Here is a 14,931-nt window from a genome sequence, read left to right on the forward strand (position 1 = left end):
TTAGCTAATCTATGACCTTTATCACCTTTATCAGCCTCTAGTGGCGCCCACCAGGAATTGCAGTAACATCGACAGAGTTTTTTCATTGTCTTGTTTTGGTTAAGTGATAATGTTGAGTGATAGGTATTAAAACATGCAACATTAGAAGTAATAAAAGTACATAACATGCTTATACATTTGATTTCAAGTCATATTATAATGTTTTATGAGTGGTGATATAATGCATCAGTAAACAAAAGGGATGGTCATCATCAGACATTAAGAGTGCATTATAATTCCTTAGTTTATAATGTATTATTGATTTGGAAATCGTACCAAGATACCTGTGAAACTTACCATCCCTGAGAGGAAAGTGTGTGTTAAGAATAAGATCTAACACCAAGACAAATAGAGTACTGAAGATAATACAACAAATGTATATATGCAGTGATATGTGGAGAACATGTGCTTGGATGTAGATTAGAATTTCTGTAACAAGGCAGATGCAAGTTGCATAAGTATTGAAATATGGTAACATAATGTACTGTATATCGAAATATCGTTCATGGAACATGTCTGCTCCTCTGACGTCCCAGGGCTATAAACATACGGGTACCCTGCGGAGCTCGAGCAGTCCCAGAGGGGCGAGGACTCGCTCTCCATCCCGAGGAAGGATCGGAGACAAGGATGACCGCAGCCGGCAGAGTCGGAGGCAGGGGTGAGTGTCCTTTTGCCTCTCCTCTCTAACCAGCACAGAACCGCTAAATCACAAACTAAGCTGAAAGTTTCTGGTTTGGGCTACAATCTCAATCTGACCCCACCCACCCCCCTGGTCAGGCCCGTCCCTGTCAGCACCGTTGGACCGAGCGGAGTCCAGCGGAGGCGCCTCTACAGCGCCGTCCCGGGACGAGTCTTCATAGCTACACGAGCACACTCCGCCCAGGGAGAACGAGAAATCAGCTTCAACAAGGGAGACAGGGTCAAAGGTGTGTTTGTGTGTTTTGCATATCATCATGTTTTGTGTGTATGTGTGTGTGTGCATGCATGCGCATGCACGCGCGCGCGCGTGTGTGTGTGTGTGTGTGTGTGCGCGCGTGCGTGCGTGCGTGCGTGCGTGTGTGTGCAACATTGCTTTAGAACACAGCCTGCGCCCCAATTACATGTAACTAGGAGGGAATAAACGTTGCTTTAGAATACAGCCTGCGCCCCTTTAGTTACCCTGTATAATAGGTACCCAATAGTTATGGAATAACTACAGTATAAGTTCTCCTAAATTTAAATTAAATTTAAATTATTATTTCTCATAGGTCATACGTAACCTGTAACAACAGAATAGGTACCCGGCAGTTACAAAAATAGGTACGGCATAAGTTCTCCTATAATTACCCCCTTATTCCATCAATTCAGATTTTCTAAAGCATTATCAAATCTCTTCCAACACTGAACAATTCTCCAATTTGCAACGCCCAGACTTGATCATTTCTCTTCCAGTTTTGATTTTCAGAGAAAACAGCACATGAATGAACGCTGTTTAGGAGCCAACTTGGAAGGCCCAGATGTCGTATTTTCCCAGCACATGAGCGCAGCATAATAGTTATGTCTAAAAATATATTATCTAATAGCGGAATTCCCAGATCCGGATCATTGCCTAAATCATCTGATTGCGATCTGATCAGTCCAACAAATGTCATCTAAATCTGTGTTACTTTCTGAGGTGTCTTGCTAATCAACAGACAAACTGACGAGGGTGAATACATAACTTCCATCCCACTTAATTGGCCGAGTTAACGACGTGTACATGCATGCGTCTCAAATCCTTAGGTAATTCACTATGTATTCCTGTAGGCTACATATGTACTGTACATCAATGGACAGAAACTTTCCAACCAGGAAGCGCACAAATCATACAGACAGGTTGAATGGTAACTATTTTGGGAATTTAATTGCCAGGAAGCTTGTGTGGATGGAGAACCAGTGAGACAGGCAGTTCTTACAGTTAGTTTTACAGAATGTAAATATCACAAGGAGGTGATGTGATTGTGCGCTGTGATCTGTGATCTGCATTTTGGAAAAGGAAATGTACAATTCTGATAATTTGGCATTTTAAATATATGAGCCAGTCAGTGTTGTCCGCCTGTGATATGATGCTTTTTTTTTTTTTTATAACTTTATTTTTATTTATTTTAAATCAATATTACACTTGTTAGCCCTTAGCCTAAAGTGCAGATTCTACTGTAATGTAATTGGATTAGACACATGAATCTGCCTCTTCTTCCTGTTCTTCCTGCTCACTGAGTTAACGGCAACAAATGAGACAGTTGTGTTTGTGCCATAAAGTATTACGCTGTTTGGGTGTCACATAACGACAACAATGAATGAGTGAAGAACGAAGTTTGAGAATTTGTGAATTCCCCTGTGGTTGAATAACATGATTTTGTTTTGGAGAGTAGCCAGCCAGCACTGAAGTCATTGCCAAGGTGGGCAAATAACAATTGCCTTTGTCCCAACGTCAGACTGACTTAGTTTTCTCTTTTCACTCTCTTGTCTTTAGCCAATCAAACAAGCTTGTTTTGTTAACTATTAGTTTTTCTTATTGAAAGACTGTGTGTATTTTGTCATACCTGACAGTTTCGACTGCTGCTTCCTGCAGTCTTCCTCAGAGACGTCACGTGATGTTGTTGTGACGTGATGTAAGCTTGTTTTGTTTACAACGTGTCACCAAATCTAATCCAGCTAAACCATATGAAGACACAATCCGGATAGGAGAAGCATGTTAACGAACGGCAGGTGTAAAGTCTCAGAGTCAGAAATGGTGCCAGGCCAAGTCCAGTCCTTCAGATGCGATGAGTTTGCAAAATGGCCCACGTCCTAACATGAGTGTAAGGTCCCTATATGTGTTTGTATTCAATGTCTGCAGGTATGAATATGTGTGTGTTTGTGAGTGAGTCTAAGGTGTCATCAGGTATGTATGTTTTGGTGAGTACGGTATGTAGGAGATTTGCATGTCCGTGTGTGTGCCCACATTGTTTCTGTCCTGTGCGTCTGATGTCGTTGGTGTCTTAATTTCTCGTCGGATTCTCGGTATGAGTTTCACGGGGCTTTGGGTTCGTGTTTTATACTCACGTCCCGCTCTCTCCTGCCCCCCTCACCCCTAGTGTTGAGTGTCGGTGAGGGCGGCTTCTGGGAGGGGACGGTCCGGGGCCGCACCGGCTGGTTCCCCTCCGAGTGCGTGGAGGAAGTGGCGCCTCGGAGTCAAGACAGCCGATCGGGTGAGAAACACACACACGCACGCACACGCACACACACACACACACACACACAGACACCCACGCACGCACGCACGCACACACACACACACACACACACACACACACACACACACACACACACACACATACACACATACACACATGCAGACATGCCCACACAAACAGCAGGGACGGCCCTCTCTCTTACCTCACATTGGGTTGGAGAAACACATGCGGCATCACTTCTGCTCACCATGCTGAGGCAGTAAACCACACCTTTTAGCAGGGAGTTTCACATTTACACTCTCTGTCTTCATATTCAGCTAGTTGTCAGGGCCGCTACTACTTTTGGTGTTACTTCGCCATGCAGTAGTGTAGTAACTTAACAGTATAAGCCTGTATAAGTTATAGGCTTAGATGTAGTTTGGCTGGGCTGGGGCATGAATTTGTACAGTGGATCAAATGACTTGTAAGGGAGAAAGCCCTTATATGACACTATCATAGCAGTAGTAGAACAGTAACAGGACAGTGCCTGTATACACCTGCCTTATAGATTGAGTATAGGCGACATTGCAGCCATGTTGATGTCTCTGTGGTGGTGTGTTTCAGAGAGCCGAGGAGAGCGAGCCAAGAGGCTGTTCCGCCATTACACTGTGGGATCCTACGACAGCTTCGACGCACCCAGGTAAGAACCGCACCGCCGCCCCGCTGTGGACGGCACAATGTCACCCGGGGGAACGCTCAACACGGCGTGCAGCCATGCTCTGTTTCAACTTTCTTATCGATTTACGCGTTCGCACCTGAGAGCTCCACTGCGGCAGCGAGGAGCTGAGTGCCTTGCTCAAGAGCACAAGTTCTCAATCTCCCCCGTGGAAGACTGGAATTCAAAGCAGCAACTTTCTAATTATCGCCACTTTCCTTATCTGTAGTCTTCCAATGCCTTGTGTTTTTTATGATCGGATAAGCCCACACTGAGACGGATTGTTTTTGTAAGGTGACATAGGATCCAGTAAAGATGATTCACTGATGATTCATAGTGATTCATACTCTGTGGTGGTACAGTACTTTGACTTGAGCGTCTTGATGTGCTGCGAGTGATTCATGCGTTGGGATGACGGCATGTGGGGGTTTACCGGCTCGCGCTCCGACATTCACTGCTGGAGTCATCCTGAAAGGCAGAGGTCCGCCGGGATGTTTTGACTGCTTGGATCCATTCCTGGGCGAGCCGGCAGATTTTTTTCCCCGTCATATCCGAATATCAGAGCGAGTTCTTGGCTTTGTGGGACTGACTGCCTTTTGCCTCCTGTGTGCAGAGCCGTGTTGCCAGGCTGCAGTTTTACTGTAGGTGGGCTGAGCTCGTCATCCACGGTGATCTCGGACCACATCGATGACTAATTCTGAGCCCCGCTTTGTGTGGTGTGCTGTTATGAAATCAGATCGATTGACAAAGAAACTATCTGTTCTAAACTGATCTTTTTAATGCTGCGCCATGCAGATTCGGAGATCTTACAATAGCAGCCATCCTGAGATCTTTAACAGAAGGTTGTCATGTTTTTTGTGACACAGACACAGATGACTCATCCAGGTGCCGTTAACTACCATTGCCACTAGTCTGTGTTTAATGTTACTCCTTCTGCCAATACTATTACACTCACTGATACTACAACTACTGTATTACAATGACTAATGCTGTTACTATGTTTACTTGTAATATTGCTCATACTGCAGTAGCCTGGCATCGCCAGACCAATTCAAAACATGAGCTTGCAGATTCATCAGGTTCCCAGGCTAGTACTACTGTAGTAGTAGTAGTATTTCAACTACTTGGGGGGGGGGAACCTACTGTAGGATGTGGCAATTCTTTGTATTTCTGGTGATTTTGATACTTGGAGGTGTATATAATGGGATCATACTGCTATGCCGTTTCCCCAGAGTCACCTTCTATAAAAACACTCCCCCTTGTCAGATTTTGCTGTCTGAAATCAATCAATGCTAAGAGGTGGGCGGGCTTTCCAGAATGGCCAGCCAGCCTGGCCAATCAGAGCAGTAGCTCATTAGCATAAGAAGCTGCCACAAGGGTAACCCTTTATTTTACAGGTCCCTAACTACATATGAACTACATATGAACACCAATGTAATTACATTGGTGTTCATGTCCAATAGTTCATATACATATGTAGTTACATATGAACTATTTGTAATTAGACGTGAACACCACACATTGGTGTTCATATGTAGTTGTTACATGGTACCGGACCTGTAAAATGGAGTGAGTCTATTCAACTGTAGTTCATAGTAGTTACATGGTACCGGACCTGTAAAGAAGCTATGGCCTGGGACAGAGACTGCTAAAACCCAGTGGTGGATTCGAACCACTGAACTTCTGATTGCAAAGTATGCAGCTTTAACCATTCAGCCACAAAGGCTTTCTGACTTTCATTGTGGAGTTTGAGACGATAACCATATGTCAGTCAGATGTAGTTGTTGTCACTTTGTAGCTTAGTTATTATACAAAGACTTGTGAAATTTGTAATTATACATGCATTTGTAATGACACAGTAATTACATTGGTGTTCATATGTAGTTCATATGTAGTTAGGGAACTGTAAAATAAAGAGTTACCGAATAGCTAAAGCTACTGTACAACTAAAAAAATTTTATTAAAAAACAAAACAAAACATAACAGATGTATGTTATTATAGACACCAGGTAATTATATAAAATTGCTGAGAAAAACTACTGCTGATACTACTAATACTACTACTACATTTTAACAGCTTTAGCTTCAGTTATTTTAAAGACATTAACTCTTTGTCATGAATTCAACTTTCAAACTGAGGCAAGTAAGCACACACATGTAAATGTAACCTTTTCTAGTAAATCCGTATCATTTTTCAGTCTGTTGATGATAGACAGGCAACTATGTGGAAGTGGACGTGGGGAACATCATGGCATGCCAAACACAAGCAAGCACTTGACCATCGATACTAGATTGCCATTCCTATTCATAGAGGCTTTCTGGACCTGGTTGGCCCAGAGAAAGACTAGATCTGACACTTGGCCTGACCTTCTCAGTCGATGATCTGTTGACACTCGAGCAGTGCAAAGTCTCCTGTATTGACTTTGGAGTGTAACTCCTCATTAAAATCATCTCATTACCTTTAATGTCACGCATTTGCATGGCGGTGAGAGAGCTCTCGCTTTGAGGCAAACTCATTTCAGTGTCCGGGGCTTGGACTGAGCAAAGAGAGAATTATTTACATAGAAATAAACACATTATGAATCACATGTATTATTTACACACTCAATCCCCGCCTTCTTCCTCTCTCTCTCTCTCTCTCTCTCTCTCTCTCACTTTCTCTCTCTCTCGCTCTCTCTCGTCTCTCATTATTCTGTATCAGCGCTCGACTTGCTTTCCATGCATTTCTCTCTTTTTGTCTTTGTCTCTCGCTCTCTCTCTCTCTCTTTATCTCTCTCTCTCTCTCCTTCCACATTATCATTAATTATTAACACACTTTCATCAACAGTGACATTTCATGCAAGCAAAGCACTCAGCCATGCAAACTCTCTCTCTCTCACACACACACACACACACACACACACACACACACACACACACACACACAAACACACACACGTATGTTCGTACATACTGTACACACGCTAACTGTAACACACATCATGGATAATCAAAGCAGTGGCAGCCATCACTGACTCAGAGCTGCTCTCACTCACATGGGCCTATTCACAGCCTTGATCACTACATGTATTATCTCACCTCTTCCTCCGGCGTCTCTCTTTCATCCCTCTATATTTGGCTGCATCTCCTGACCATCTCTCCATCCATCCCTCGCTTTCATCACCGTATTGCTAACCCCCCTGTACTTTTTAATTTTCTCTCTATCACCCTCTCTCCCCCCGCGGTGTCTCCATCTGGAGGTCAGACAGTGAAGGGCACTCTAGAGGGAGAGGATGATGAAGAGAGGGATGAAGGGAGGCAAGGCAGTAGACGTTTAGAAATAGGCTTGTTGGCAGAAAGAGGCTTTGTTGTTGTTGTTGCTGTTGTTTTTAAGACCAGGAGCAGAGAGGAAGAGAGATGCCCTCTACCCTTTAAGCAACAGGAGGGCAGAGCCGACAGGAAGAAAGATGCCCTCTGCCCTTCCTCTCTTTTCATCCTGTGACTGAACTGTTAAGCTGGACTGATATAAATGGCCTGCATTTATATAGCGCTTTTATCCAAAGCGCTTTACAATCAGTAGGTAGTCTACATTCACCCATTCATACACCGATGGCGGCAGGCTGCCACGCAGGGTGCCTGCACACCGGGAGCAATTTGGGGTTAAGTGTCTTGCCCAAGGACACAACGACAGCAGCTGGGAGGGAGCGGGGATCGAACCGCCAACCCTTGCGTCATTGGCCGACCCGCTCTACCTCCTGAGCTAAAGCCGCCCCTGATACTGATGCTGCTATATATATATATATATATAATTTAGATACTGAATATATATATATATATATATATATATATATATATATATATATATATATATATTCAGTATCTAAATTTGAACATTTTCATGTTCACAAAATCCAGAAATTACAAGGATTCAGTGCCCACCCCTGACCCCTTTCTTATTTTGTGTCTTGTCTTGTCCTCAGAAACAGCATTTATGTCAAGGGACACTCTCTAAACTCATATTAATCAAATTGTTCCAGCTCCTTAACCCTCTGGGGGCTCTAAGCCATGTTTTCCTATTTTTGGTCTTTCTGGTCCCCTTGTGTAATAATGCTTGTATAACCTCAACCCTGTCATGCACAACCAAGTGACAGATTTGTTTTTCCAGGACAACCTGAACCTGGACTATCATAATATGTATGCTGCAATGATGTCACATGAATGTATAAATTGTTATATGACCATAAAGACAAAAGAAAAAACTATGCGGAAATTAAATCACAGAAATATTAAAATAACACAGAGAAGAAGAATAACGGTTTTTGGCAATTGAAAATTATTCTCCGACGTCTCAGTGATCTTGGGCGGGGGAGGGGGGGGGGGGGGGGGGTAGGGGGGGTTGGGGATCTTGTACACATCAAAAACTATTTACATTTTTCACAAAGAAGTCCTTTCATTTTTTCCACCCAATTATATACTATTATATATAATATATTATTATAATATAATATAATATAATATAATATAATATAATATAATATAATATAAGTAGTAGTAGTACCTGCTAGTTCAAAACAGCAATATTTTCGGTCATATTTTCATTTTGAGTGAAATTTAACAATCTAGGCTACACAAAACTGCACATTATTTACAAGTTCTGAAAAGTAAAGTAACTTAAATTGTTTCTATATGGTTAAAGTTTTGATACAGTGTAGCGGAGGTTAGCTACCATTGACATACAGATGTACTACAGAACTATTTTTTGTTGGTGATTATATCTTATGAATTAACTCAGGTTATCAAAAAGATTTAAAATTATTTAATTATTTTGTGTCAAATGATTATCTTTGGAGAGTCGCCCACGTACGTGTTGTTGTTGTTGTTGTTGTTTTACCTGGAACATTTTTGTGAGGAGAAATAAAGTGGATTATGTCACCTGACATTAGCTACAGTAAACAGCTGCTAGCTCAGTAACCATCTTAGCACTTCTAGCAGACAATACAGTGTTGTGGAACAAGCAAAGGTTTACCACATATTCCAAATACATGTCCGGTATAATCCATATTGCCTTTATTATGAAATTCACTGATTACAACAATCTATTTCTCCACCATTGGGGTTCATTTCCTCCATATTTGTTGTTACTATGGGAAACGGCCAGCGTCTCCGTCATCGCGATTGGTCTGCACTTTTCGGAAAAGTTGAACATGTCTCAACTTTTTAAAGCGCTCGGCTCTGATGGCTTTGACATAGGCTGCCTTTTTGTGTGCCTTGCAGCCGCTTCCCATTACTTTTAATGAGGAAAGGGCGCTGGCACAACGCTATGGACACAGCCTAATATAATGTCATAATAATGCACAGTCATTACTGCAAAACAAGCCCCTCAGGGTGAATTAAGACCCCAATGTGAAGCAAAGCAATATTATTGGGGGTAGGTTGACCAAAGGACCGCTCTCCCCAAAACTCAGGAGAAGACAGGTTTCATGACAGGTTTTGCAGACTGCCCTTCCTCAAGCGGGTTGTGGTTAAGAGAGAACCAAAATCCCAATATCAACCAACATGGGTCAAACAGGCTCTCCTCTGATCCTCACCTCTCATCTCACGTCCGCTGCTGTTAGACTGAACAAGCCTTTTATTGGCAGCCAGAGATGATCTGTTCCTCCTGATGGCTATGATTAGCCAGAGATGCTCTGTGCCTCCTGATGGCTCTGATTAGCCAGAGATGCTCTGTGCCTCCTGATGGCTGTAATTAGCCAGAGATGCTCTGTGCCTCCTGATGGCTCTGATTAGCCAGAGATGCTCTGTGCCTCCTGATGGCTGTGATTAGCCAGAGATGCTCTGTGCCTCCTGATGGCTGTGATTAGCCAGAGATGCTCTGTGCCTCCTGATGGCTCTGATTAGCCAGAGATGCTCTGTGCCTCCTGATGGCTCTGATTAGCCAGAGATGCTCTGTGCCTCCTGATGGCTCTGATTAGCCAGAGATGCTCTGTGCCTCCTGATGGCTCTGATTAGCCAGAGATGCTCTGTGCCTCCTGATGGCTGTGATTAGCCAGAGATGTTCTGTGCCTCCTGATGGCTGTAATTAGCCAGAGATGCTCTGTGCCTCCTGATGACTCTGATTAGCCAGAGATGCTCTGTGCCTCCTGATGGCTCTGATTAGCCAGAGATGCTCTGTGCCTCCTGATGGCTATGATTAGCCAGATATGCTCTGTGCCTCCTGATGGCTCTGATTAGCCAGAGATGTTCTGTGCCTCCTGATGGCTGTAATTAGCCAGAGATGCTCTGTGCCTCCTGATGGCTCTGATTAGCCAGAGATGCTCTGTGCCTCCTGATGGCTCTGATTAGCCAGAGATGCTCTGTGCCTCCTGATGGCTGTGATTAGCCATCAGGGGCGGCTTTAGCTCAGGAGGTAGAGCGGGTCGGCCAATGACGCAAGGGTTGGCGGTTCGATCCCCGCTCCCTCCCAGCTGCTGTCGTTGTGTCCTTGGGCAAGACACTTAACCCTCCTTGCTCCCGATGGTGTGTAAACACCCTGCGTGGCAGCCTGCCGCCATCGGTGTATGAATGGGTGAATGTAGACTACCTACTGATTGTAAAGCGCTTTGGATAAAAGCGCTATATAAATGCAGGCCATTTACCATTAGCCAGAGATGCTCTGTGCCTCCTGATGGCTGTGATTAGCCAGAGATGCTCTGTGCCTCCTGATGGCTCTGATTGGCCAGAGATACTCTGTGCCTCCTGATGGCTGTGATTAGCCAGAGATGCTCTGTGCCTCCTGATGGCTCTGATTGGCCAGAGATGCTCTGTGCCTCCTGATGGCTCTGATTAGCCAGAGATGCTCTGTGCCTCCTGATGGCTCTGATTAGCCAGAGATGCTCTGTGCCTCCTGATGGCTCTGATTAGCCAGAGATGCTCTGTGCCTCCTGATGGCTGTGATTAGCCAGAGATGCTCTGTGCCTCCTGATGGCTCTGATTAGCCAGGCGGCCTTTACATCACTGGAGGAGCCGTGACATTATAACGAGGCATGATGACTGAAGCCCAGCAGTCAGCAAAATGAACGGCTTCAAATTGATAATGCAACGTGGCAGTTACATTAACAAGAGTCCAAGGAGACGATGACCGGGCGGGCAGCCGGCACTGACAAACGGGAAACAAATGGACGTCTTTTCCGTGCGTCTGCCCCACCCTTCCACCTCAGATGTGTTTTTAATCGCCCCGCCTGTTCGTCCTCGCCCTCCTCTCCATCTTTCCTCCATTCTGCTCCCCCTCCTCCGCTCATCACAGCCTCTCCTCTTACTTGGATAAATCTGTCTCCACCTTTGTAATTTATGGTAGAGACAGTAGGTAGGAACATGTTTTCACTTCAGATTACCTAAAATTGTCTATTGTCTACTATTTGGATTTCGCAGCCAATGTTATTATTGCCTTTCAGAGGCTAATTTTTAAAGCTAGAATGAAGTGGAACTAGAAGACCTAAGGCATCCATTTGTACCAACCATCTCATGCTAGCTTGTTAGGAAGGGGGCTAAATAACAAAATTTTGACGAGGAAAAAAATGGCATGGACATTTTCAAAGGGGTCCCTGGACCTTTCACCTCAATATATCTGAATGAGAATGGGTTCTATGGGGACCCTTTACAGACATACTCACTTTTTTGTGTGGCAAAACTGCAGTTTTTGCACGCTGTATAAATGTGTTATTTTAGCCTATTCTGTTATTTCTGCATACTGGGGTCCCGTAACAGTCTTGGAATTGCATACATTGGGTATGACTGGAAAGCTGAGACTCTTGTGGATGCAATGAGCCCAATGGTAATCATGTGTGATGATGTCAGTCATAGAAGCCATTTCAGAATCGGAATCAGCTTTATTGGCCAAATATGTACACGTGCAAGGAATTTGACTCCGGTTTGTATTGCTCTCAAATGACTCACACACAGAAAAAGGTATGCACAGTTCAAACAAACAAGGCCTGTGTACATTCAAGCAATTACAACATTTTGCATTCACTACTATATACAATAAGTGTTTTGGTGTAAAGTTTTAAATATGTATATATGAAAGCATGTCTATGTACAGTATATGTATAAATAGCCCCCCACAGGATCATGAACAAAGGCTTATACAGATATAGTTCCAGATAGATAGCTAGTCCACCGTTATTTATCATTCAATGTGAACGCGGCTTAGAGTCAGATATTGCACCGTTATTTCCCAGTAAACGTACATCAAATTGTATGTGTGGCTGTGTGCACAGTTATTCCAGAGTCAGCGTATATCCAAAGTGTGTGTGTGTGTGTGTGTGTGTGTGTGTGTGTGTGTGTGTGTGTGTGTGTGTGTGTGTGTGTTTACGTGCGCGTGCGTGTGCGTGTGCGCATGCATTGTATACATGGGGGTAGGTGCTGCAGGTTGCTGCGCAGGGATATTGCTGTTCCTGGTTTTTATTGTTTAAACTGGTAAATGTCCAAAAGTAAACTGGTTCCAGTGTTTTCCAGTGTTTCAGCTAAGTGTTCAAGTGGCTGGTTTAAGTGTTTTTGTCAGAGTGATTGCCTGTGGGTAGAAACTGTTTTTGTGTCTGGTGGTTCTGGCATACAGTGCTCTGTAGCGCCTGCCAGAGGGGAGGAGTTCAAACTGATCATGTTCAGGGTGAGATGGTTCTGGATTGATCTTTCCTGCCCTTTTCTTGACTCTGGAGGAGTACAAGTCTTGGATGGAGGACAGGTTGGCACAGATGATTTCCTGACTGTCCATGGACAGTGATGGAGTTGCAGAGGACAGACTGGATGATGGCAGTGTAGAACTGGATCAGCAGCTCCTGATGTAGTTTGTACTTCCTGAACTGGCGTAGGAAGTACAACCTCACCTCAGCCTTCTTTATGACGGTGCCTACTTTAGGTCCTGGGAGATTATGGATCCCAGGAACTTAAAGGATTCCACCGCAGACACAGTGCTGTTGGATATGGTGAGGGGGGGACTTCTCCTGAAGTCCACTATCATCTCTACAGTTTTGAGCTTGTTCAGCTCAAGGTTGTTCTGACCACACCAAAGGGCCAGCTGTTCAACCTCCTGTCTGTATAGTTCTTACAGATGGGTCCCCTGAGGTACATTTCATTATAGTGAGACCATTTTTCGAAACTTGACCTCACTTTATAAAATGACCTATTGTATTGTGACCTACAGTATATAGGATAATCACATGAAAATTAATTTACAACTACAAACTAGAGATCTATATGACAGTCAGGGGATGTATGACTTTCCTATAGGTATATTGACAATACAGGGGTTTCTGAGCAATTTCCAGAACAGAAGTGCTTGCCACCCAATTGCCGAAAAATGCAATTCTTACAGAAATCCACAAATGTCAGTTTTTGATACCAAATCACAGCATGAATTTTCCCCTGGTGTTCCTCAAGCTGTTGGTGTGGTATTTTGGAGGGATTTCTGACATATGCACTCAAAATGTTCAACATTTGAACAGACGCCTAATAAAACTTAATAAATAAAAACTTGACACAATGCTGAGTTACATCTCTATTCATCTTTAACAATAGCCTACAGCTAAATCTTTTGACAAACATAAAACACTCACTCATCCTCTCTGTGCCGTCTGGCATCTGAGGCGATAGCAAGGGATCTCCACCTGGCTGTATCTGCTGCTGCTCTGGGAGCTGTCTTCACATAGTCCTTTACCTTTCAGCTCTTTCTCCACTGTTCTGCACCAGGTTTGTTTGGATCGCCCATGGTTTATTTTCCTCTGGGGCATCCAGCGTAGAGCTGCTCTAGTTAGCAAGTTGGATGGCATACGAAGAACATGTCCCAGCCATCTCCATCTGGATTGTCTCTTGCATGGTCACTGTTCCTGTCCTGCCCCAAAGATCTTTATTTGAGATGGTGTTTGGCCAGAAGATTTAGAGGATACATCTCAAGCATTTGGCCTGGAACACCTCCAATTGTCCTGGTCTTCGTGTTGATGCTGTGGCTGGTAGAGCTCCAGATGGGTTTGAGTACAGTATATAGCAAAGACTTGATTGGTTTTGCTGATCCTGGTGTTGATCTCTTGTTCACAGTCGCCATCTGTTGTCACCTTGCTGCCCAAATAGAGAAACTCCTGTACATACTATAATGGTTTGCCGCTCACAGTGATTGGGTGATTGGTTTTGGCATTCTTCCTCATGACCTGTGTCTTCTTGCCATTGACCTGGAGTACAATGGTGCTGGCTATGTCACTGAGGTTCCCTGTCTTCTGCTGGATGTCTTGATGCCTGCTTGACAGTAGCACTAGGTCGTCCATGTAGTCCAGGTCCTCCAAGATTGGGTTCAGGGTCCATTGGATGCCCTGTCTCTTTCCTGGGTGAGGTTTCGCATCAGCCAGTCGGTGTCCACCTTGAATGGTTCTGTCAGCTTGTTGTTGTGGATGACGGCATACAAAGTTCTCATAAAGAGACTGGATGATGTTAACCAGTTTCTGCGGAATACCGTCGTGTCGTAGGACCTTCCAAAATGTAGCACGGTGCAGCACTGTCAAAAGCCTTCTCAAAATCAACAAACGCCATATAGAGGGGGCTGTTCCATTTGTGAGGCTGCTCGAGGACCAGTCGGAGTATGAAGATAATGGTCTATGCATGATCTTCCTTTCCTGAAACCAGCTCTTGGCGTAATATGCTGTCCACTGCTGTTGTGATACGCTGTAGTATGATGCACCTGAAGACATTGCTGATGAGTGACAGTAGGGTGATGCTGCTCCAGTCGTTGCAGTCCCAGAGATCTCCCTTCTTTGACAGCTTGACAATGACACCAGCTCTCCAGTCAGCTAGGGTTGTCCCCTTGTCTTGTCACACATGTCTTGTAGGATGTGCTGGGGTATACGTGGTGTTTATTGTTCGTTTGCCTTCAGCATCTCTGGATACATGCCATCCACTCATGGAGTCCATGCCCTTCTTCAGTTTGTGGATGGCTTCCTTGACTTCCCCCATTGTGATGTCTGGTTCATCTTCTGAAAGTGTTCTCTTCTACACCTTTCCAGC

General features: G+C 44.2%; 1 protein-coding gene across 1 annotated transcript in view; it reads left to right on the forward strand.

Annotated features, from left to right (window-relative positions):
- The window catches only part of shank1 (SH3 and multiple ankyrin repeat domains 1), a gene marked incomplete at both ends in the record, with an annotated part of 66,380 nt that overhangs the window by 21,379 nt on the left and 30,070 nt on the right, over window positions 1-14,931 (forward strand). The window contains 4 exons of the mRNA XM_083648554.1: window positions 576-697; window positions 817-965; window positions 3,135-3,248; window positions 3,837-3,912. Coding sequence (XP_083504680.1) covers window positions 576-697; window positions 817-965; window positions 3,135-3,248; window positions 3,837-3,912 — 461 coding nt within the window. The remainder of the gene's footprint in view (window positions 1-575; window positions 698-816; window positions 966-3,134; window positions 3,249-3,836; window positions 3,913-14,931) is intronic.

The sequence above is a fragment of the Poromitra crassiceps genome, assembly GCF_964638095.1.
Source record: "Poromitra crassiceps genome assembly, chromosome: 13".
NCBI classification, from domain to species: domain Eukaryota; kingdom Metazoa; phylum Chordata; class Actinopteri; order Beryciformes; family Melamphaidae; genus Poromitra; species Poromitra crassiceps.